Genomic DNA, 24,923 nt, shown 5'->3' with positions numbered 1-24,923 from the left:
AACCCTTTGAGGATGATCTGGTGGGGTGGGAGATCAGGGGTGTGGCTGGAGAGAGTGGAGCGGAGCAGTAGAGTGGGGTGCGTCCGGGATGACGTGTCCAGAACTCATCTCTCCCATGATTCATCCTCCTCCTCCCATGTCACGCATTATCTATCTATCTCTATCTATCTCTATCTATCTATCTATATATATATAATATATATATATATATATATATATATATATATAATATATATATATATATATATTATACATATACATACATACACACACACTAGATCATTCTTAGTCAATTTAACATTGTAGTGTCGTTCACATACAAAAGGAATGGTTACTTTAATATTGCAGAGATCAAATTTGAACTTCAGCTACGAACTTCCGACTCCTTGGTTGTCATATTCGTTACATTGACAATTCACGTTTACAAAATAATCCAATAATTGAAACGTGAAGATAAAAATATCGGCAATGATGCGTTAACCAGCCATCCCAACACTTACCTCTAAGCACACCAGTCATTCGTTGTGCCACTTTATATTAAGCGGAATCATGTGCGAAAAGTACACATTATACCTCACCGACATTCATAAAGCATTAAAAATACAACTAATAAATTTCAATATTTATTTGAAGTGAGTTTCAGAAGGTATGTATTCAGAACTAGTATTCCTCTCCCTCCTCCTCGCCTTCAGCGTCAGCAGAGTCAACGCCCACCTCCTCGTAGTCCTTCTCCAGGGCAGCTAGGTCTTCACGAGCTTCTGTGAACTCGCCCTCCTCCATGCCCTCACCAACGTACCAGTGCACGAAGGCGCGCTTGGCGTACATCAGGTCAAACTTGTGGTCAAGGCGTGCCCAAGCCTCGGCGATGGCAGTCGTGTTGGACAGCATGCACACGGCACGGGACACCTTGGCCAGGTCACCACCAGGCACCACAGTTGGTGGCTGGTAGTTGATGCCCACCTTGAACCCAGTAGGGCACCAGTCCACGAATTGGATGGTCCTCTTCGTCTTGATGGTTGCGATGGCGGCGTTCACGTCCTTGGGTACCACGTCACCACGGTACAACAGGCAACATGCCATGTACTTGCCGTGACGCGGATCGCACTTCACCATCTGGTTAGCAGGCTCGAAGCAAGAATTGGTGATCTCAGACACTGACAGCTGCTCATGGTAGGCCTTTTCCGCAGAGATGACAGGAGCGTAAGTCACCAAGGGGAAGTGAATCCTGGGATAGGGCACCAAGTTGGTCTGGAACTCGGTCAGGTCAACGTTCAAGGCACCATCGAAACGCAGAGAAGCTGTGATGGAGGACACGATCTGGCCGATCAGGCGGTTCAGGTTGGTGTAAGTTGGGCGCTCGATGTCAAGATTCCTGCGACAGATATCATATATTGCTTCGTTGTCAACCATGAAGGCACAGTCGGAATGTTCCAGAGTCGTATGGGTGGTCAGAATGGAGTTATAGGGCTCGACAACAGCAGTGGCAACCTGAGGTGCGGGGTAGATGGCGAATTCGAGCTTGCTCTTCTTACCATAATCAACAGACAACCTTTCCATGAGCAGGGAAGTGAAGCCAGAGCCAGTGCCACCACCAAAGGAATGGAAGATAAGGAAACCCTGAAGGCCAGTGCAGTTGTCTGCCAGCTTACGAATACGGTCCAGAACAATATCCACAATCTCTTTCCCAATGGTGTAGTGGCCTCGAGCGTAGTTGTTGGCAGCATCCTCCTTACCAGTAATGAGTTGCTCGGGGTGGAATAGCTGTCTGTATACTCCAGTTCTGATCTCGTCTGGAAAGGAATATCGAAAATTAACTCACTGCTAAAGTTCGCTCCTGGCAATTTCACCTTAAAAAAAATGCAAGTTATGAAATAAATCAGACTGAATTTCTGATGACTAATTTAAATAATAATTAATTTATGTATAACTAGCTATTAAGCACGGGAATTCATTATAAACCAAGCTAATATAATAATCGTAGGTCTAAAATTATACATACCGATAACAGTTGGCTCCAAATCTACGAACACTGCACGGGGAACATGCTTGCCCGACCCAGTCTCGCTGAAGAAAGTGTTGAAAGAATCATCGCCTCCACCGACGGTCTTGTCAGAGGGCATCTGGCCATCAGGCTGGATTCCGTGCTCCAAGCAGTACAGTTCCCAGCAGGCATTGCCCATCTGGGCACCAGCCTGCCCAACGTGGATTGAAATACACTCACGCTGAAAAATGGAAACATATTGTAAAAAAAATAATCAGGCAGAACTTCATCTAACACAACGCACTTTCGTTTCAATAAAACACCGGTTACCGGCATGCCATTATCCACACCCGCCAAGCGCGACGCGACAAAGAGAAAACAGTATTAGTACTTTTACGACGATTACCAAATAGAATACCACCGTTGGTTAACATCCGGAATATCCCTCATACAACAAATACCTATGTAACTGAGCACTTACCATTTTGATAAAGTGAAAGGTTTATTGTCGGTCTCCCGAGGTACTGTAGACGCTGTCCTCGTGATGTCGCGACTGCTCCGCACTTGTCCGAGAATTTGGTATATATATGAAGGCTGACGTCACCAGCTTCTTCTCTGATTGGTCCGTTTAGGAGAAGCAGGACTTCTCATTGGTTCAGTTCGGCGGGAACCCAGTGGAGCCATTTGAAAGTATATTTTGAAATCAATACACTGTAACATGTCTTTTTATCTTGTAATTAAGTATTTTGTCTTTCAATTAATTAGAAATCATGATTTGGCTTTCCTGAATCTATACCGAAAGAAAAATTAAGAAGAATAATTATGTCTTCATGTTGGTGGTGGGATTACAAACAAAGCGCGCAGTGTGGGCGAGGGAGGAGTGAGAAGGCGCCAGACAGGCGAGGCTGGTGACTCAGTCCCACAATGCAACAGAACACCTAGAATGTCCTTCTATCACCACAAAATAATAAAATACTCCATCATCTACTATATCAATAACGCTATTGAACGAAGAAAAATGTTCTATGACGGGATAGCATTGCCTCCACAATCTGTCAAGCAATTTTAACAATGAGTGGGTGAGTTTAGTGATGAACATGAATATAGGGCGTGTCTGGCGGGAACGTTCAAAATTACAAATTTAACCATTATAAAGCAGAGGTGTATTGATTTACCTCCCAAACCGATAACATTTCCGGCATTGCTATAAACCCTATCATATCTTACAGATTTAGTTCTATGGAGAATCATCATTCAGTGAGTCAGTGATGATTCACTCCTGAACAATGCTTTTTATTTCCTTCATTTTAAGCCATCATTATTCTACATGGCCATGGCTGTGTTCATGTTGCGTCAAGGACAGGAAAAACAAAAGGTGGATGGTACTATGGTGGCGTACTATCAAACAAGACGAGTGTGTGTGTGTGTGTGTGTGTGTGTGTACTTATATTATACAATACTTTATTTCAACAAACGTCAAGCTGGTGGCTGTAGCTAGAAGTAGGCTATGGACTGGAGTGGACAGAGAACATTCACGAATAGTAGCTGATGGCAGTGTGCGGCATTTTGTTGTGCTACCACAATATTTGCCGGTTACGGTAGAACGACTTTGTGGTCTTACTGTATTTTGGTGAAATTATTATTCCACGAGACGGTGTAATCCTAAGCTGTACTGCGTAAATGGCATATCACAAATGAAGTATGAATACGCAGGAAGTGTGGTGGATATTATGATAGTAATGATTTTCAGTAGTCTGGCAGGATTGGTGAGTGGGAACCTGGCAGCAGTTTTATGGCAGGCAGGAGACTCTGGAGGCGGGAACGGTGATGGGGAGATACGGATGAAGCTGAATACAGGCTTTAAACACGATATATTTTTCGTTTAGCCTGCATAAGTCTGCTATAATTATTTACATGCTGGAAATTGGAGCACACACGCACCCATTCACACCTCTGGGCCATCTATTGTATATATGCCTGACGCTATGGCGTAATGAATTAATGATCTCTCTCTCTCTCTCTCTCTTAGTAGAGCTGTTTAAATCGTAAGCTAGTAACAATAGTATGTTCTTGAACTGAAACGATTTCCTGGAAATGAAAATACAATACCATGAAAATATATTTATTGTATCCAGGTTAGATAACCGTCAAATTTCGTTACTGATACAGAACACGCCCAGTCTGCATACACAGACATGTTTGATAAAGTTAGAGCGAGTCCAGGTATGGGAAGTCTAAACAACCTAACCTATATAGCTAATTCTTACTGGGAGAAATCAGCCCGCTGTTGTCAGGCGGGAAGGCCGTTACAATCCTCCCCCAGCTGGCTTCCGCCCCGTAACGGTCGCAGCCATGCCCTGCCATATCGATGTGGAGTATGTATGATATTACTTTACGTTTGATTTATTACACAGACTACATTTACATAGGAACGTCTTCGAGTACTTTTATCCCAGAAACTAGTGGGAAGAAAGTGAATTAGCAGTCCTTGAGATCTGCAAATCGGTAACTTGCAACTCACTTACGTTCAACACCAAGTGCCCCTTGAAAAGTGGTCTCCTTTAGAACTTTTCCTGTTATTGATTGATCCCCACCTTGTTCTCATAACCTTGAAAACAACACTGGGTTCCATTCTCTCTCTCTCTCTCTCTCTCTCTCTCTCTCTCTCTCTCTCTCTCTCTCTCTCTCTCTCTCTCTCTCTCTCTCTCTCTCTGTTATATGCCATAGTCTCTATCCAGCAAGATCTTTTCTCTACTTATCCTAAGATTCCAACAAGATCTGTCTTCTTTTTACAAGATTTGACATTGTTGTACTAAAGGTAGTTATCAAATTGCGGTAGAACGAACGGTTCATCTATAGTTCATGGAAAAAAAAAAATCCAGTACAAGTGAATAGCAGGACGCTGTATAATTCCTATTGAAGAAATCATTCATTGATCTTGTAAATAGTATACCTAGAAATGGAGTTGTTAGATACATTAGATCAATTCTTGTATTACGAATTTGATAATGTCAGTAATGTGGCAACACTGTAAAGAATGTCCAGGTTTACCTCTCTCCGTGCCTTTCTCTTCCTCCTTTCCACCTCCGAACTGTCTCTCCTGTCTCCCCCCTGTATTCAATCTTTCTGAATAAGGATGATATTGGTGCTACTAATGATTATGGTAGCGCTGCTGCTCCTGCTTCTGCCTTTGCTGGTGCTGCCAATGATGATCAATGATGATGATGATAACATAATAATAATAATAATAATAATAATATTATTATTATTATTATTATTATTGTTATTATTATTATTATTATCATTATTATTATTGTTATTATTACTATTATTATCATTATTATTATTGTTATTACTATTATCATTATTATTATTATCATCATCATCATCATCATCATCATCATCATCATCATTATTATTATTATTATTATTGTTGTTGTTGTTATTATTATTATTATTATTATTATTATTATCATTATTATTATTATTATTATTTTTATTATTTTTCTATTATTAATATTGTAATATATTATTATTAATAATAATATTATTATTATTAACATTAATAATGACAACAACAATAATATATTAGTAATAACAATAATTAATAATAATAATAATAATAATAATAATAATAATATTATTATTATTATTATTATTATTATTATTATTAACAATAAAAAGTAGTAGTAGTAGTAGTAGTAGTAGTGGTTGTAGTAATAGTAGTGGTGGTGGTAGAAAGTAGTAGTAGTAGTAGTAGTAGTAGTAGTAGTAGTAGTAGTAGTATACATAACATAATGCTGGTATGTTATTGACATGTACACATCACGTATATCGTGAGAGATTGAGTAGTTTTTCAGCCGTTATATTGTTGTCCATTTCAGACGGATTACTCCGGCATACGCAATGGAAGGAGGATAATTTAGGATGAGAGGAGATAACTGGATAAGCGCAGCAAGAAAAACTGAACAACACTCCTTGATTTCGTATTCGCACTTTAAATTTGCAGGAATAAAAAAAGAAAAAAAAAAAGTTGATTGTCTTCAGTGGTGTCATTATGACCGCTATGTTGTACTTTAAATATTTCTTTATGATTTTTATTAAATCTATTTTATCTATCTTTTCTTTACTAGAAATCAATCATCTTCAACTACGGCAGTGACTGTGGGTTGTTGAATTCAGCTATTCGTCTAACATTAATTTATCTGGCATGGAAGGTCCTTTAGCCCAGTGTTCTTCAACCTTTTCTAAGATCATGCACCCTTCCGGGAGCTCTTGAAAAATTCATGTACCCTAGCGCCGTCGACAAAAAAAAAAAAAAAAAAAAAAAAAATCACATTGTTTTTTATTTTTAAGACAGAAAATATATAAATAAAAGTATTAGGTCTCTATTTTAAATATAAAAAATAGCTACTTGGTCCTAAACAATTATATAGGTGGTAACTGTATAATAAAACAATATAATTATATGTGTATACCTTTTGTATTTCTATTTTTAAATGTACAAATAATGTGATTTTTCAAATGGTTTGAAAAAAAAATACAAATGGAATATCACATTGTATACACACAAGTTATAAAACAGCAAATTAAAAAGGTTTTATATTCAGTGGCTGGGTTGCTGCTGCATTGTTCCAACAATCTTTTCAAAGCGAGGTTTTATTTCACTTTCCAGTGCCCCCCTCATCAGAGAATCCACATCTTGTAACTGGTTTCGCTTTTTTGTTTTAATATCCACCAGATTAGAGAAGAAATTAATTTCTTACATTACACTTACAATTTTCTTCCTAAAACACCTTTTCGTAGTGTGCATTCTTGTACACACTAGCCTTGTCATGTACCCCTCCATGTACCCCATTATTTCCATGTACCCTTTGAAAAAAATCATGCACCCTGGGGTGCACCATGCACCCAGGTTGACTATCACTGCTTTAGCCTGTTGGTATCGACTCTTGTGGTAGACACAACCTGCTGTCAGGCACTACGGGGGACTAGTCTGTTACGTCAGACAGACTCAGACCGCCTCCTTCTCTCTCTCTCTCTCTCTCTCTCTCTGTTTCGGTTCATTGTTTTAACCTCCAGTTCCGCTTTTATTTTCATCGTTGTTATTTGGCTGTTTAGCTCCATTTGCAATAGTGTAAAATTATTCCTAGACACCCAACATTCTTGATCTTTTCCTTACCTCTATTCCTTCTACTTGTGTTATTACCCATCTTCTCCGTTACACTCCTCTGATCACAATCTCATATCTGTATTTTGTCCTATTTCTCTAATCCCTCCTTAGAATCCCCAGAACGAAGGTGCCTCTGGCGTTTTCCTCTGCCAGTTATCTAATCGAGGTGCTAAACTGATTTTCCATGGAATGATTACCGTTTCCGTGTCAGAGACCTATTTCTATGCGCTCAGCCCATAGCACGGGGTGATAGTGTTTGGCATGAAGGCATACATTCTTCTCTGTTTTTCTATTCTCAACTTAAACCTTCTAAACCTAACACAGCCCGTTCTTGTGCTATTCATGATAGGGAGGTTGCCCACAAAATCACTTTTTGTTCCATGTTTAGGGGGTGGTCGGCATGACCGGACCTTCTTCCTTGTTGTATACACTGCTACAACAATAAAGTTACCAATCAATCAATCATTGTATCCAGCCGCTAGCAGCATTGTTTACATTGTGACGTCACGGAAGGTTTGAACATGTGGGTGTCCAGAGGCAGGGAGGAAGATGTTAGAGGCAGTGAGGAACAAATATCATGTCTGGGACCCGAAAAATGAGTAGTACAACAAAAACACCCCATGTACTGTACAACTACATTCGATGAGATATCTGCCACTCTACGATGACTGCCTCTTTGCAGGGTATTGTTGGAGATGAGGACTGAATGCTTGTGATCTAATTTGATCGCGATTATGCTTAGTCTTTCGCTGAGCCTGAGATGAAAACTTTTCTTATAAGAAATGTAGGCCAACCAGCCGATACTTCCCTGTCGCTTTGTGTGTACGTTTTCCGTCAAGCAGGCGTCTGTCGATACTTTTATAAGCGGCCAGCATTTCCAGAAGCATATTGACACGTGTGAATCCATCTTAACTCTTTCGGACTTGCAAGGGGACTGGCAATTAAGTTTTTTTTTTTTTTTTCTTGGCCAGCCTTCTCCTCTTACATAAAAAAAAAAAAATCCTCCTTGCCTTCCATTTCGCTGACGTCCACGCATCCAGTCGAAACCACCTGCAGAATGATATTACTCGTCTTACTTTCTATTTTGCTCACGGCTTCTACACTGTATAATGTATGATTGTGTAGACTTATGATGCTAGCACAGAACTGGAGTTAGCTTATTCTCTGCGACAAAGCCAAGGTGACAGCTGTGGAAATGAACACGTTCCGCGTGATCCCTTGCCTTCCCCCTCACTCTCTCTCTCTCTCTCTCTCATCGTCAAGTCGTCAACGTCCGCATTTCCATCTTCATTTCTCTATTGTTGATATAAAATCTACTACAAGTTTAATTTTACTGAAAAAAATCTAACGACAAATTATGAATGTTTCATGGATGAAGTCAGAGAGCATGTCTTGAAGCTAAAATGCACCTTCCTTAAGTCACGACAGAGGATTCGGACATCAACAGCTGCGTGTTGATGAACTCTCCCAGCCCCGATAATTAAAACACTCCACTGTCAAATTAACGTCTGCAAGCAGGAAATAGACATGTCTCTACTGCTGCTCTTTTCTCAATCAACCAAATAGCGACTAGACAAGATAGCACCTGGTTAAATGACGAAAACAGAGGAAAGGCTAGAGGCCTGAGGAGAGGAACAGGGAGGCACCAGCCAGCATGTAACCGCGTTTGTTTTTGAAGGAGAAACAAGCCGTCTGTTCTACATACATACGGAATTCCTTTATTCTTAAGGGCGGGTTTACACGCGTCAATTTGCGATTGAAATTGCAAATCGGTAGAGTTTCCGACCGAATATCGGTGCCTAGCGACTGAAAAAAAAAAAAAAAAAGTCGCAAAGCAAGACCAACATGTTGGTGTTGTTCAGTCAATATGCAACTTTGTTTACGTTGTGACGTCACGGAGAAAGGTTTGAAAATGTGGAGTCGATGTAGAAAAGAAGATTTTGGAGATGGTGAGGGAAAAAGAGCACATCTGGGACCCCTAAAAGTGAATTCTACAGAAAAAAAAAAAAAAAATTACGCAAATCGGCGATCGATGAGATAGCTGCCACTCTCCGTTGACTGCTTCCCTCTATGCTGGGTGGTGTTGGAGGTGAGGACTGATTACCTGTGATGATTCAATTTGATCGCAATCGTCATCGTCTCCAGAGGAAGACATCTTGTTGGGTAGCTGTTTGTTTACATTCACTTCCCGCCAACCAGCCGATACTTCCCAGTCTCTATATATGCTTCGACTAGAAGGACTAGTTTGATACAATGAAATATTACAAGAATGTAGGAGGTTGTACGGTTTTCTCTCATTTTCAGCTTTTACTGCCAGCAGTCTCGGTGGCAGGAAAGGCAAGTCAAGAGGGCAAAAGCTAAGAGGCTAAAGGTGAAAGGATGTTGGAGAAACAAGGAAAGACAGGAAATGCAATCTATCATAAAAAAAAAAAAACATTCAGGTTAACTTAGTCCTCAAGCAGAAACTCATTTTTGCAATCTCCATAATGCGCATCAGATATTGATTTCCCTAATATCTGCAAAAACCACCGCCACCATTCTAACCCAATCAAAATTCCTGCCCTCTCAAAGTGGAGAACTCATGAGTCATGACGTCATGAAACCGCCCGCCACTCCTGCCACCTTAGCACTATGAAAACAAAGGTATTCTTCTTACTGTTTCTTTTTGTATGGACTCACGCGAGTTAATTCAAGGTTCTTGACAAATACAATCACAGTATGTATCTTATCTATGAGCTAAAAAGACATGTTACAGTGTATTGATTTCAATATACTTTCAAATGGCTCCGCTAGGCTCCCGCTGAACTGAACCAATGAGAAGTCCTGCTTCTCCTAAACGGACCAATCAGAGAAGAAGCTGGTGACGTCAGCCTTCATATATATACCATATTCTCGGACAAGTGCGGAGCAGTCGCGACATCACGAGGACAGCGTCTACAGTACCTCGGGAGACCGACAATAAACCTTTCACTTTATCAAAATGGTAAGTGCTCAGTTACATAGGTATTTGTTGTATGAGGGATATTCCGGATGTTAACCAACGGCGGTATTCTATTTGGTAATCGTCGTAAAAGTACTAATACTGTTTTCTCTTTGTCGCGTCGCGCCTGGCGGGTGTGGATAATGGCATGCCGGTAACCGGTGTTTTATTGAAACGAAAGTGCGTTGTGTTAGATGAAGTTCTGCCTGATTATTTTTTACAATATGTTTCTCCATTTTTCAGCGTGAGTGTATTTCAATCCACGTTGGGCAGGCTGGTGCCCAGATGGGCAATGCCTGCTGGGAACTGTACTGCTTGGAGCACGGAATCCAGCCTGATGGCCAGATGCCCTCTGACAAGACCATCGGTGGAAATGATGATTCTTTCAACACTTTCTTCAGCGAGACTGGATCGGGCAAGCATGTTCCCCGTGCAGTGTTCGTAGATTTGGAGCCAACTGTTATCGGTATGTATCATTTTAGACCTACAATTATTATATTAGCTTGGTTTATAATAGATTCCCGTGCTTAATAGCTAGTTATACATATATTAATTATGATTTGAATTAGTCATCAGAAATTCAGTCTGATTTATTTCATAACTATTGCATTTTTTTTTAAGGTAAAATTGCCAGGAGCGAACTTTAGCAGTGAGTTAATTTTCGATATTCCTTTCTAGACGAGATCAGAACTGGAGTATACAGACAGCTATTCCACCCCGAGCAACTCATTACTGGTAAGGAGGATGCTGCCAACAACTACGCTCGTGGCCACTACACCATTGGGAAAGAGATTGTGGATATTGTTCTGGACCGTATTCGTAAGCTGGCAGACAACTGCACTGGCCTTCAGGGTTTCCTTATCTTCCATTCCTTTGGTGGTGGCACTGGCTCTGGCTTCACTTCCCTGCTCATGGAAAGGTTGTCTGTTGATTATGGTAAGAAGAGCAAGCTCGAATTCGCCATCTACCCCGCACCTCAGGTTGCCACTGCTGTTGTCGAGCCCTATAACTCCATTCTGACCACCCATACGACTCTGGAACATTCCGACTGTGCCTTCATGGTTGACAACGAAGCAATATATGATATCTGTCGCAGGAATCTTGACATCGAGCGCCCAACTTACACCAACCTGAACCGCCTGATCGGCCAGATCGTGTCCTCCATCACAGCTTCTCTGCGTTTCGATGGTGCCTTGAACGTTGACCTGACCGAGTTCCAGACCAACTTGGTGCCCTATCCCAGGATTCACTTCCCCTTGGTGACTTACGCTCCTGTCATCTCTGCGGAAAAGGCCTACCATGAGCAGCTGTCAGTGTCTGAGATCACCAATGCTTGCTTCGAGCCTGCTAACCAGATGGTGAAGTGCGATCCGCGTCACGGCAAGTACATGGCATGTTGCCTGTTGTACCGTGGTGACGTGGTACCCAAGGACGTGAACGCCGCCATCGCAACCATCAAGACGAAGAGGAGCATCCAATTCGTGGACTGGTGTCCTACTGGGTTCAAGGTGGGCATCAACTACCAGCCACCAACTGTGGTGCCTGGTGGTGACCTGGCCAAGGTGTCCCGTGCCGTGTGCATGCTGTCCAACACGACTGCCATCGCCGAGGCTTGGGCACGCCTTGACCACAAGTTTGACCTGATGTACGCCAAGCGCGCCTTCGTGCACTGGTACGTTGGTGAGGGTATGGAGGAGGGCGAGTTCACAGAAGCTCGTGAAGACCTTGCTGCCCTGGAGAAGGACTACGAGGAGGTGGGCGTTGACTCTGCTGACGCTGAAGGCGAGGAGGAGGGAGAAGAGTACTAATTCTTAATACATTTCTTCTGAGACTGTCCCTGAATAAACTTTAATTACCATGTATGTTTTGGTTTATCCTTAAATTAAATAAGTGTGAAGTAGGTAGGTTTAAAAGGTATGCTGAGAGCAATGGGACACCAATCACTTTTATTCTATTAGTGGCAGTGGACTTGGAAAGGGACCATTTGGGTTTAAAAGACTAGTTAGGGGTAATAAAGTGGAATTCGACGTAAGAGATCCATTAGCTAATCAGGTATGGTTATAATACGAAGTAAAAAAAAAAAAAAAAAATGGCAACCAGAAGATCTAAACGTGGAAAGATTCAGAATGGAATACCTATGGGCACTTGCACACTTAGACTAGAACATCTGCAGATAAATATCTATAAAATGAAAATTGACGTTTCTAGTTTTAGAAAAGAAAAAAAAAAAAAGGGTGCACAAGATGATAAAGCAATATCTTAAGACAACGTTAGAAAGCAAAGTTTTTGTCAGAGAATAATGTATTTATTACCTGAGTAGGTAGAACAACCTACTAGAAGCGTCAGTGCATCCGTCAGTCGTAAGTTTTCATTTTTTTTAAAGAGGCTGGAAAAATCAAGAGCCAAAATACATTTTTGAAGCACATTTAAAAGGTAAATGCCACACAAATAATACAAATATAGATAAGAATTGGTGATACATCAGGCCTGCTACCAAAAGTTATCAAAAGGTATCTTTCTTTACCTTAGAGGAGGGAAATAGGACTAGAAATCATGGCAGGAAGATTAGAAAGCAAGGCTGCAGGTTAGATATAAGAAAATATTTCTTTAGTCATAGACTTCTGGAATGCATTGCCAGAGACGGTTGTAAATAACACTAGTTTGACAATGTTTAAAAACAGATTAGATAAGCACTTAAATTTATTAGATTTATAATTATGTATAGCACTGCATGATAGTTTTTATAAGAAATTTACTATAGTTAAATAAGACATGATCCCCATGTATGGGGATCACAGATTGTAGAGGATTTCGCTGCAGGACTTAGTCCTGTTAATGGGCCAAATATTTAGAATTAGTATATAATGTATTGTGTACTTGTAAGTGTATCTTTAAGTACTGATGACGAGGTCGCTGTGCGACTGATACAGGATAACCTAGATGGGCCCTGGTGGCCCTTTGTTATCCTATTATTTATGTTATGTTATGTTATGTTAAACATCTGAAAGTATGATTGACTGCGCTGATGATGAATTGCGCAAATTACATACTGGGTTAGGTGTAAACACAGCCACTGCAGTGTGGTTAGTTTAGTACTTCGTACGGTTTTATAGATAAAAAGAAATTGTGGCTAGAATATGTATGAAAACTTCATGAATAGTTATTGATTTTGTAAAACATGATTTCTAACAATATTCTAGTATGAAAATTGGAATTTCTGGATATCTTTTAAGTTAGACTAATACCGAGATTGTACGTTGCCTACAAGTCTCGCATGTCGGCACGTGTGTCGTGTGTCCTGACGGTGACTGGCTGACGGTTCAGAATCCTTGGCGTATTGAGGGCTGTGTGTCCTTTTGGTGTATTCTGAGGACAGTGGTGAAAAACATCATACACTTTTCTGATTGTGAAGGAAAAGGTAAGAGAAAGACTGAAATGCACAAATGCTGTGAAGTAGTGTCATAAGATCTCTGTTAGACATCGTGATCCTAATGGAATACCATTTCAAAGATAAGACTTCATATTTACATTGATTAGACATTAGGGATATAGATGAAGAGGGTATTCGATAGAGGGTTGTAATTGTCATAACAGATGGATTAATGCTTGCTATTGGTCTGTCAGAATAACCCAGGACACGACTTCATGTTGGGTTAGTATTCTCGCTGTACTTTATGTAAAAGGTAAATTTTTACTTTTTCACCACACTCTCACTTCCGAACATAAGATTTTTTTTTTCTGATATTTTTTGACACGTTTTGAATAAATCTGTATTTTGTTTTCGTCGCAAATTATACCTTGTTTTTATTCCCCCTCTCCCTTTCCATCAAATTGCATGGTCTATCCCTTCAGTAAGTACTTATTTTTTTTAGGGAAACGAGAAAAAGGTTAGGTAAAAATGCATAAGAAGTCCCCTCTCCCTTTCTCCACCCCCTTCCCCCCAACACCAACAAGCTTGGGGTTTTTGGGTGGGGGGGAGCCAAAAGAGGTGATTTATGGGGGTCGGAAACAATCTAAGGACAAAAACCGCCGTTTTCAAGAAAAAAAAAAGAATAATTTTCACTGAAATTATCCCTTCCCAGTCCTAGCAAGTTTGGGGGCCTGTGGGAAATCGGGGGTTTTAGGGGAGGAGCTATATTTATTTGAGTGATATATGAACTTTGAAAAATCTAAGGACATTTCCCCAAATGTTTGAAAATATCCCTAAATACAGGGAAGTTTTACATAACCCTCCCCCTACAACACTAACCTAACTCTAACATAAACCTAACCTAAGGTAACCTAACCTAACCGGGGGGCTGCGCCCCCCCGGAACCCCCCTACAACACTAACCTAACCCTAAAATAAACCTAACCTAACGTAACCTAACCTAACCTTCCCCCTACAACACTAACCTAACCCTAACATAAACCTAACCTAACCTAACGTAACCCAACCTAACTAACCCCCTATAATACTAACCTAACCCTAACATAAACCTAACCTAACCGGGGAGGCTGTGCCCCCCGGACCCCACCCTACAACACTAACCTAACCCTAACATAAACCTAACCTAACGTATCCTTGCTTTGGGGCAGCTTCCGTCCCCCCACACCGGTTCTCTTATAGCTCCACACAGTATGCCCTACCTCTACCAATACCCCTCCTCACAATACCTTAATGAAAGGATGAAGGTCCTGGCTGGCCCTTGTTCTCGATTGTACACTGACTTGCATCGCAGGAGCAATGATTTCCCAGCAATCAAATTCGCAACCTTTCCGCTGTACTTGACAGCAAACTCCAGCAAGCCGAGATCACAGACTTCACAGCGTGTCATGGCGGGTGCAGGGTAAGGACTGGGCACATGTACACGTGTTACCCTCATCCTTCATCGCGGATTGATACCTGCGCTGATATCTGCGCTCAGGAACCAATGACGAGCGTTCATGTTTGAAAATTAATAGAAGTACATGAATGTAAGTGTGAATTGAGGAAAAAGACGAGAAAGGTGGTGCATTATGTACATTTTTGTCTCATAACACATATGTTGATGACATTTTGTCAATTCACATGTAATAGGAACTTGTTCCTGTCAGGGCAGAGGTACGTGACTGAGGTGTTGCGAGGCTCAGTTTCACCTGCGTACCACAATGAACGGGTCTGTTACGGTCTTAGATTCTGGCGGAGATGGGTGATTCTCAAGAAAGCAGTGTGACCTACGTAAGGTCGACCGCCTTCCGAAATCTTTATACATCACAAGTATACTATTATAACTTCTTCATAATGACTACTTTGAAGAGATTGGTAAGGGAGAGCTCTTCTGCACATTAACCAAAGGTTAATATAAAAAAAACGAAGTGTATCAATTTCGTCATCACAAAGTACCACAAGAGTATCTAAAGAATTTGGACTGGACTGGGCTAAGCCAACCTAGTTTATGTAGTAAGTAGTAACCTAGTTAGGCAACACAAACCACTGAGACATAATAAATTAACTTGATCTAACTCAGTTAAACTGGTTTGTCCATAGCAAACTAGCCTAACCTGTCACTACCTTATTTCTTTCATAAAATCTGGCGATGGAATGGAAATAGCCACAGACAGAGATCTTCCATGGAATGATTCAAATATTTGAAATGGAGTCTCTTCTTTTTCCACAAACTTTAGTGATTGGCAAGATTTATTTAATTTTATTTTATTTTATTGGTGAGTTACTGCATGCTCAAACAAAAAAACCCATCACCATAAATTATTTTGTCTTTGCACAAAAGATGTGACATGTACAAACATGAACAAACACACCTACCTAACAAGGTAGAAGAGAATAAGGAGACCTAATAACAATGTACAAGATAGTCAATGGCATTGAAAAGATAGACAAGGAAGACCTGGTGCTGGTGACAGAAGAAGATTTTTTTTTTTTTCTTTTTTTACGGTAAGGCCTATAGCGCCTGTAGGCACACTTGAAGAGTGTATGGGAAGCGCTGTTCAGCTTCCGCCCATTAGTGGCGCAGGCAATTTTATTTATAGTGGTAGCCATATTAGGGCCCATATCACCGCCCAAGCTCATCTTGAGTGTAACCACCTAGAACCTGGGTATCATGGTGATATGTAGGTAACTTTAAACCACTTGACAAATGACAAAGTGTTTTAAGGCTGTACGTGGTGGGATTTGAACCTACGCGTGGACGTCTGCCCGATCCCATGCTCACCACCTTATCCACTATGCCACCGCCTCCCCGATAGGATAAGAGGTCATGTACAGAATATCAGGATGAGGCAGTGTGTGAAGGATATTGGAAAATACAGTTTTCCACACAGAACGGTGAGAAGTGGAATGCATTGAATAATGAAATTGTTACATCACATAATGTGCATAACTTTAAGGAAAAATTGGATAAATGGAGATATGGAGACAGGACACTGAGCCCCGCTCGAACCCTGTACAATATAACTAAAGTCCGTTCATCCAAAGAATCCAGGCCGAAAATGCTAGTTCGGTTGGCAGCCCTGCCAACCCCCGCCACTAAACCTTCCCGACACTTAAATTTTCTTCAAGTACATTTATTTTTCGTCACTTAACTCAATAGATATACAAGTTTATAGCTTGAAGAAAAATAAATGTACTTGAAGAAAATTTAAATGTCGGGAAGGTTTAGTGGCGTATATATATATATATATATATATATATATATATATATATATATATATATATATATATATATATATATATATATATATATACATACATACATACATACATACATACAGTAAAAGTCCTGAAATCCGGAAGTCATGGGGGTTCAGACACTGCAGATTCTAGGATTTTCCGGATTGTAAGATAGTAAGGCTGAAAGTAAGATTAAAATCTTGAGGGTACAGTGCTTACTCCACTTTTGCGGGTTCAAATTTTGCGATACACCAATTTTGCGACCAAGGACCAAAAATTGCCATTTTAAAAATTTCCCCATCTTGCTCCTTTCTCCCAGTATTGCGAGTGGTGGCGGGAAAGAGAGCGTTCCCGCAAATTATATATTACTGTATTATATAGGAAATATTTTATTAATTTATACATATTTATCATATTATACTATATTATTATCATATTTATATTATATTTATCATAGTTGGGTGGTTTTTGGCTAGTTTTCATAAAAATCTGGTGGTAATTCAATGAAGCTCATCTGGCAACACTGCCCCGCTCCCTCCCGCCTTCCATTGGTTTATGTACACCTCCACGGAGTTCTCTCTGCAAATTTGGAGGAATCCTTGTGCTCGACTTTGTGCGACATGGCGCCACCAACCAAGAAAAACATTAGGCTAACTTTGGAGCAGAAGATGAAGATAAGATGAAAAGAGATGGAAAAAGGAACTGAGATATTTCCAGAGAGTTTGGTGTGGGAGAATCAACTGTGGGAATGGTGTTTAAAAACAGTGAGAAAATTGAAAAAGCTGTAAAAACCTATGGTGGACAGATTTTTGATTCTCGTAACCATTGTACAAACACTGTGATCATTTATATGGAAAGATACCTGGCTCAATATATATGTGATATGAATATGGGCAAAATATTAGGAAAATATTGAAAAATTAGGCGACCATGGACGAGGGATCCACCATATTCAATTTTTCCCATGGGATTATACTTCCAATTTTGCTATTTCCAAATTTGTGACTCACAATGCTGCCCCATTTCTTGCAAAATTGGAGTAAGCACTGTACTATGTAAACCTCACTAAACTAACCCCAACTTGCTATATCTCTTTGTAGTACTGTCATAACATCTTACAGGGATTGCTACTACCACCAGTCCACTGTGTACTTCCTCACCACACCACACAAGATTTATGTAGGGTTTTATTTTTTTTCTTGAAGATTTGCCAGACTATGGGGGGAGTGGCATGGGCCTTTCCATCCATTATGGCAGCCCATATGTGATGATTGCTCTTTTCCTACTTGTCAACTTGTATTTGTGTAGGTGATTTCACTATTTTATGTAGGCTACTCCACCATCCACATATACTGTGAAGTTTGAGTGATTGTACTGTACTGTACCCCACATAATATGTATACAGTCCACAATACTTATGTCACACTTTATAAAATAATTTTAAGTATAATACAAAACATTTCATAACGTAAAACATTTACTGATGTCTGATAAAGGAAAACAAAAAGAAAGGAAGGCCTCCAACATCATACGCTAGCCAATCACATCACCGGTGTTGAGCGTACACCAACTGGACCACCCATGCAGATAACAGGACTCCGCAACACACACACACACACGCACGCACGCACGCATGCACGCACGCACATCACCTACAGAAACATGAAACACCACTTATAATACCTCCAAATATTTTTCTCTTACGAGTTTGTGTTAAACTCAATGTCGGTGATGACATGTTCGGTTTCGGCTATTATTATTATATATTTATTACTATTATTTCTTACTTTTTACATATTTAACTCAGCCTTTCAAATTTTCCGGATTATAAGGTTCCGGATTTAAGGACTTTTACTGTATATATATATATATATATATATATATATATATATATATATATATATATATATATATATATATATAGGTAACCCCCGCTTAACGAATCTGCTCGTTTAACGAACACCAAACTTGCTTTAACGAAGTTTTATCCATGTAATTTTTTCCAAGTTTGAAAGCACCGCTGTATCATGCAAGCCGACAGGCTTTTGAATACACCAGTGCCTCTCGTGGACAACACGCGCATCACTCACTCCCCCTGTTCAAAACAATAACAGTGTCAGCAACACCGTGACAGGACCATTATAACTCATGTTCAGTGTTCCATTTTTCCAGTGACTTTTTTTCTGTGATTACATTATTTTTTTATGTGTTTCTGTGGTGTTGTGACTTTGATGTGTTTTTTTTCTGTGACTTGCTCTGCGTGTGGTTTAAATTTACCTTTGTGCGATCAAGTGGCTCCCTCTGGGTTAAAAGTGCTTCGTGACTTTCATTGGTATCGCATAGCAGTGGTAGAGCAGGAAACCAGGTAGAAAGGCGTGTTCACCGATAGCACTTATCTCTATTTTTTGCACATAGGCAGGTGTGTAATAAGTGTTATCCAAGTGTTGGGATCATCATATGTTCATGCGAACCCTCAATCCCCTCACTTCGTGGATAATTTTTCTCGCTAGTTAGAATCGGCCATTTTAACTAGTCTCTCAGACTAATCTGCCTCCTTATCAATAACAAGTCCCAGTACAATTCGCTCCTCACTCTCAAGTCTCGTAACTAGAGTAATCCGGATCCCTCTTAATGCCGTAATTCTCTAGTTTACCCCTCATTAGTGATTGTACTCATAAGTGTTTACTTAAGTATAATCTAGGTAATTTCAAGGTTGCCTTTATTATCACTCTGCCAAGTTCCTCACTTAAGTAATTCGCTTATCATTTTTTTTTTTGTGGTTTAACATCTATTTAATATGGCTTCCGCTCAGTTTAACGTTGAAGATTTTGTGCCGACCCTTCTCTGGAACAACTTAAAGATGCTAATATAAAGAAGGACCAATGGAAGACCATCGCTAAACATTTTGATGTTCCCATCATGTCTCAGATGACTAAAGAAGTCGTTAAGAATGTAGTTGTTGAACATCTAGTGCAAGAAGGTCAGTTGCTAGGAAATGCCATAGAAGAGTTAACTCCCATGTCAGCCTCCACGAGGACTATAATACACAGTCCCCAGGAAGAACAGGATAAGAGTAGGATAAGTCATTAGGAAATTGAGAAGCTTAGACTAAAATACTGGATGCATGAAAAACAAATGCAACTACAGGCAGAAAAAGAAACAAAAGAAATGCAACTACAGGCAGAAAAAGAAGCGAAAGAGATGCAGCTGCAGGCAGAAAGAGAAGATAGAGAGAGAGAGAAAGACAAATGCAACTACAGGAAAAACAAATGCAACTACAGGCAGAAAAGGAAGAGAGAGAATTTCAGTTACAACTTAAAAGGCAGGAGAAAGAGTTAGAAATTCAGGAGTTAGCCCTACGAAATGACGCTAAGTTTAGAGGGAAGAAATAGATATAAAGAAACAGTTAGCAAGCTTTAATCCTGCTACAGCTGCTCCGCTAGTTCCCCTTTTGATGAATCTGATGTTGACGGGTCATTTTGCGCTTTTGATAGGAATAAATGGCCCAAGGATCAGTGGGTGTCTCTCCTTGTCCCCAAGCTAGTAGGAAAAGCTTATAGGGTATACAACGGCCTTAGTGATGAGGTAGAATATGAAGAGATCAAAGGTAACATTCTAGACGCCTACTCTATCACTTCTGACGGATACAGACAACAGTTCCGAAAGTATGTGAAACCAGACTCTTACACCTATGTTGAATTTGCTAGTGAGAAACTAAGACAATTTAAGAAATGGTTAGCCGCCCTTAACATTACCACCTTTTCGGAGTTGCTCAATCTAATGGTCCTGGAAGAATGGAAGAACAAGTTACCCTTTAATATTCTGAGGCATGTGGAAGAACGGGGAGAGAGTGATCTTATGTCTGCCGCTAAAGTGGCTGATGTGTTTGCTTTGTTGATGGGATCCCTGGGTAGTTGAGGTCAAGGCCTCAACCAGTGAACACAACGCCTCTTGGACTACCGTGGGATCTACCTCACCCAGCACTTCACCACTGCGACACCTCATAAGTATCACTTCCCCTCGTCCCATTTTTTCCACATTGCCTCTATATAGGATTAGTATTATTGTTAGGTATTAAGTTGGGTTCTTTATTGTTGTATTTATTTCTGTGTTTTATATATATATATATATATATATATATATATATATATATATATATATATATATATATATATATATATATATATATATATATATATATATATATATATATATATATATATATATATATATATATATATATATATATATATATGTGTGTGTGTGTGTATGTCAGTTTCATGTTTCATGTTATATCTATATGTGTATGTCAGTTTCATTGTTATTGGGTTATTAAATAGCTTCTCAAGTGCCCCCCTTTGCATTTCCTCACCAGCTGAACCTGCTGTTTTTTTTTTTATTGTTATTGTTCACCGGCTCCCCGATGCCTATCTTACCCATTTAACCGGTGAACGTAACGTGTCTTCCCTCGGTCAACTTACGACCAAAATGCCCTGCAATGTCGCCTAGTGTTGCTAAGAAGACCAGGAAGTCTTTTACTCTCAAAGTGAAGCTGGATATTATTCACAGACACAATAGAGGCGAGAAAACTAATAGCATTGCTCGCCACCATCTTGACTCCATCTACTGTCTCTACTATTTTCAAGTCAGCAGACTCTATTAAGAAGAAACCGTATCTTCCTTGTAAGCTAAAAGAACCACCTGATCTTGTGACTACAATGGATAAAATGGAAAGCCTTGTGGAAATGTGGTACATAAGTTTTGTATGTGATACAATGATGTGACCTTTGTTTACATTCCACAGGTTGCCGGTTAGTGTTTTTCCCGTTTCACTCTCCCTCCCTTCATAAATTTAAGATCATCAACATTATAAAGTTACGTACATACATACATACTTTTGTGTACATTATAATGACCTAAATTAAACTGCCTAAATGTTTAACTTCATAATTTTTACTTTCATTAAACCTTTCACTGTATTATGATGCACTCTCATTTTGTTTACTCTCAATGGAAGTTCAAGTCAGGGGTTAAACTTGTTATAATTGGTTCGCTTAACGAAGTTTCGCTTAACGAAGTTTTTTTTTAGGAACGTAACCCCTTCGTTAAGTGGGGGTTGCCTGTATATGTATATATATATGGATGGGTGATGTAGAAAAACCCAGGAAGCACAGGAGCACTTTATTTTTCAAACGTTTTGCCTACAAGGCTGTTGTCTGATCAGTATATATAGGTGGATCATGCTGTGGTGTGCTGGGAAATGGAGCTCACTGATTGGTCCGTTTCAGGAGGTCTCCCAGTTGTGATGGCAAGCTGGGCAGCTGCATGAGAAAGACACACGAATCCTTCCTTTGATTAGTTTTCTCTACCGTGGTGATATATGCTACCTCTGTTTTCCTTCTCCTTTTTTTCTAATCTTGTGTGCAGAATCTTAACTTTTTTCCAGTCTGGTTTGTCCCTGGCATGTACTACTAGTGAATTCGAGGTCCTATCATTCTTGTGTTCGTATATTCTTTTTTCTATCTCACGTGATGTTTCACTAATATATGCAGCTGAGTACCCACTGCAGGAAATTTTGCATATGATGCTGTTTTTGTTTCTTGTTTGCTGCTGGCTGCTCGTGACGACGTCTTTCATCCTCATCCCCTGCACAGTGAATCACTCTTAAGCCGACCCCTGTTAGAAGACTGGTTATCGGTGCCATCTTCCCCAAGTACAGCACAACCAGGAAATTGTTTTCTTTCCTCACTGAGTCCCACATCCTTCTCCAAATCTCTTCTACTTTTCTTTTCAGCTTCAGAAGCATGCCTGGTGGATACATATGTTGGCTGAATGCATCTGTGATGTACGCACACTCATTGTGTAAAAACTCCTCACTGCAATCATGTTATTTTTAGATTGCATAACCTAAACATGCATAAATCGAGAAATATCTTTGTTTGATAAAAAAAATTATAATTGCAGAAATCTGCATTCACTAGAGGATGCACTGTTTACATTTTCCAAATGAATTTTGCTTGTTCTGTTTTGTCATAAATTTTTTTGGAAAACCTCTTAGTCAGTACTATTTGCAGACTGAAGGACCATGGGTGAAGATTTGGAGGGATGGGAGGCAACAGATGCTCCCCTTGACGGCTATGCCTCAGAGGGGGAGGTGGACACTCGGAAACTTATGGCTAAGAAAAACCGGAAAAACAAGAAGTCTGGAGGCTTTCAGGTAAATCTCTAATACTGTGATGTCCTAACAGTGTGATTCCAAGATTTGTGACTTTTTGCTTTGAAAATAACATCGTACATACTAGACCTTTCCCCTCTAAATGTGGGATATTTCTACCATCTGCTCAGCATGAATGGTGTATTGATGTTCCTTATGTTAGCTATTATCCTAAGTTTGATTTTTCTTTACGATATGTTATCTATGAAATACATTTTCTCCTTTTTATAGAGGAAATATATGTGTGTGTTTGTATGTGTATTTTTTTTCTTTTGGATTGCCAAGGATTTTCATGCTTGGATATATGAAATGCATGTATTTATTAATTAATAAGAATGAGATTTTTCCAGGATTTTCTGCATGTAAATACAGGTTTCCCTCATTTTACAATTGGGTTATGTTCCTAAAAAAACAATGCATAATGAACGATGGAATAACAAAATTAAGGTTCAATAGGATTTAATTTAATGGAGAGAGTAAATTAGGCCTAACTTGTATTGAAGGATAGAGAACACTGCTGCAGCACCTAAGGAGGTGTTATAGGCTCAGTATTTATTTATTTTGTTATACAGTGGTTTTGCTTATAAGCTGATATCCATTGGCAAGAGGGGATAAATGAGCTTCATTTAAATTAGCAGGTGCCACTCAGCAGCAAGTCTGATCATCAATTCACAGCCTTTAAGAGTCTTTCCATTTCCTCCATTATTGGCTCCCTCTTCCTCAATAGTGTCTTTGCTATTAATGTAGAAGCTGTCTTACCTACTTTCTTCACACTTGCTACTTGCTTTATTTATGATGGTAGAGAAAGTGGATTGGTGCAACTGCAGGGTTCTTGCAATGAAGCTGGCTCCTTCAGCTACCTCATGGTACTTAACAATTTCAAACTTTTTCTTTAGAGATAAGTTTTTCCTTGATCTGTTGTCCTTCAACTCACCAGCACTAGGTGTTGCAGGCTGCTTGGAAGACATCATGCTTGTATCACAATGAATGTGAATTTTAGCGAAACAAACACTGGTGAGAAGGCTTGGGTTTGAGTCCTGGGCATGGTAAGGCAAATGGGTGAGCTTCTTAATGTGTATAGCCCCTTTTCACTTAGCAGTAAAATAGATATGGGATGTAATTTGAAGGGTTGTGGCCTTGCTTTCTTGGTGTGTGGAGTATGGTGTGAACTTATTCCTTCCGGAAGATAGGTCTTTGAGCTCTGAGTTCATTCCGTAATGGGGAAGGCTGGCTGGGTGACCAGCAGGCGACCATGAATGCAAATGCAGTACTTGTCAAAAGTTTGTGACCACACCCTTCCATCCCACTCCCCTGTCAAGATAAGAGAAAAACATCAACTAAATGTGTTTATTTTCTTGACTAATTGATTGAGACACCCTTATTCTTGATAACACTGCAGAGACTACTGGGAAGAGAAAGAGCAAGATTCCCAGATAGTTGCCTCCTGCTGCGGAATGAAGCTGATGTCTTTGCCTTGTAAATCTTTCTTAACCCCTTCGCTACCGACTCCATCACTCCCGTGCTGCACAACCCCCACACCCCCTCACCGTGTTTTGTTGGGGTTGCTTTATAGTTTTCTTTACACCCACATTTAGTGATTTTTTTTCTTTTTCTCAAACACGTTCTCACAGATTTTGTTCATGAGATGTATACAAAAAGTTATTTGTTATTTCCTATCAAGGAATATACAGAGAGGAATTTGTGGTGTGGGTTAAAGTTTGGAGGACAGCGATGGTGCTGCCATCTGTTAGAAGCGAGTACTTTCATAGAAAACATTTTCAGGAGTAACTTAAGGTTTCTCCCATGCTACCTTCCCACCTCTTATTTTTCTCCTGCATTCTCTCGTGGTTATGAACTTATAAGGCAAATAAAACATGTTTGTGTATATATATATATATATATATATATATATATATATATATATATA

General features: G+C 39.8%; 3 protein-coding genes across 4 annotated transcripts in view; 2 read left to right on the top strand and 1 right to left on the bottom strand.

The window, feature by feature from the left end:
* Positions 1-610: 610 nt before the first annotated feature.
* Positions 611-4,853, bottom strand: LOC123519861 (tubulin alpha-3 chain-like). 2 transcript variants are annotated; one of them, XM_045281451.1, is made up of 4 exons: positions 4,507-4,853; positions 2,463-2,624; positions 2,000-2,222; positions 611-1,790 (listed from the first exon to the last, which is right to left on the bottom strand). In XM_045281451.1, exons 2-4 carry the CDS (start codon positions 2,463-2,465, stop codon positions 661-663), a joined length of 1,356 nt encoding a protein of 451 aa, XP_045137386.1. In that variant the 5' UTR covers positions 2,466-2,624; positions 4,507-4,853; the 3' UTR covers positions 611-660. The 2 variants fall into 2 exon arrangements, with proteins under 2 accessions (XP_045137386.1, XP_045137387.1); XM_045281452.1 differs by lacking the exon at positions 4,507-4,853 and adding an exon at positions 2,778-3,031.
* Positions 3,174-11,992, top strand: LOC123519862 (tubulin alpha-3 chain). Its single transcript, XM_045281453.1, has 4 exons — positions 3,174-3,680; positions 9,948-10,137; positions 10,378-10,600; positions 10,813-11,992. The coding sequence occupies exons 2-4, from the start codon at positions 10,135-10,137 to the stop codon at positions 11,940-11,942; spliced, it is 1,356 nt and encodes a 451-aa protein (XP_045137388.1). The 5' UTR covers positions 3,174-3,680; positions 9,948-10,134; the 3' UTR covers positions 11,943-11,992.
* A 1,395-nt stretch (positions 11,993-13,387) lies between these two features.
* The window catches only part of LOC123519944 (ATP-dependent RNA helicase DDX54-like), a 50,862-nt gene continuing 39,326 nt past the window's right edge, over positions 13,388-24,923 (top strand). Inside the window, 2 exon segments of the mRNA XM_045281670.1 lie at positions 13,388-13,552; positions 22,857-22,999. Of these exon segments, the coding sequence (XP_045137605.1) occupies positions 22,868-22,999 (132 nt within the window). The 5' untranslated portion in view covers positions 13,388-13,552; positions 22,857-22,867.

Source organism: Portunus trituberculatus, chromosome 46, assembly GCF_017591435.1.
Source record: "Portunus trituberculatus isolate SZX2019 chromosome 46, ASM1759143v1, whole genome shotgun sequence".
Taxonomy (NCBI): domain Eukaryota; kingdom Metazoa; phylum Arthropoda; class Malacostraca; order Decapoda; family Portunidae; genus Portunus; species Portunus trituberculatus.
The sequence above is the reverse complement of the archived record's forward strand: the minus strand, read 5'-3'. Positions and strand labels throughout refer to the sequence as shown.

Bases quoted from the DNA above. Each gene is read 5' to 3' on its own strand.
- LOC123519861 (XM_045281451.1), bottom strand. The intron at 1,791-1,999 runs GTATGTATAATT...ATTCCTTTCCAG, and splicing joins TTTGGAGCCAACTGTTATCG to ACGAGATCAGAACTGGAGTA.
- LOC123519862 (XM_045281453.1), top strand. The intron at 10,601-10,812 runs GTATGTATCATT...ATTCCTTTCTAG, and splicing joins TTTGGAGCCAACTGTTATCG to ACGAGATCAGAACTGGAGTA.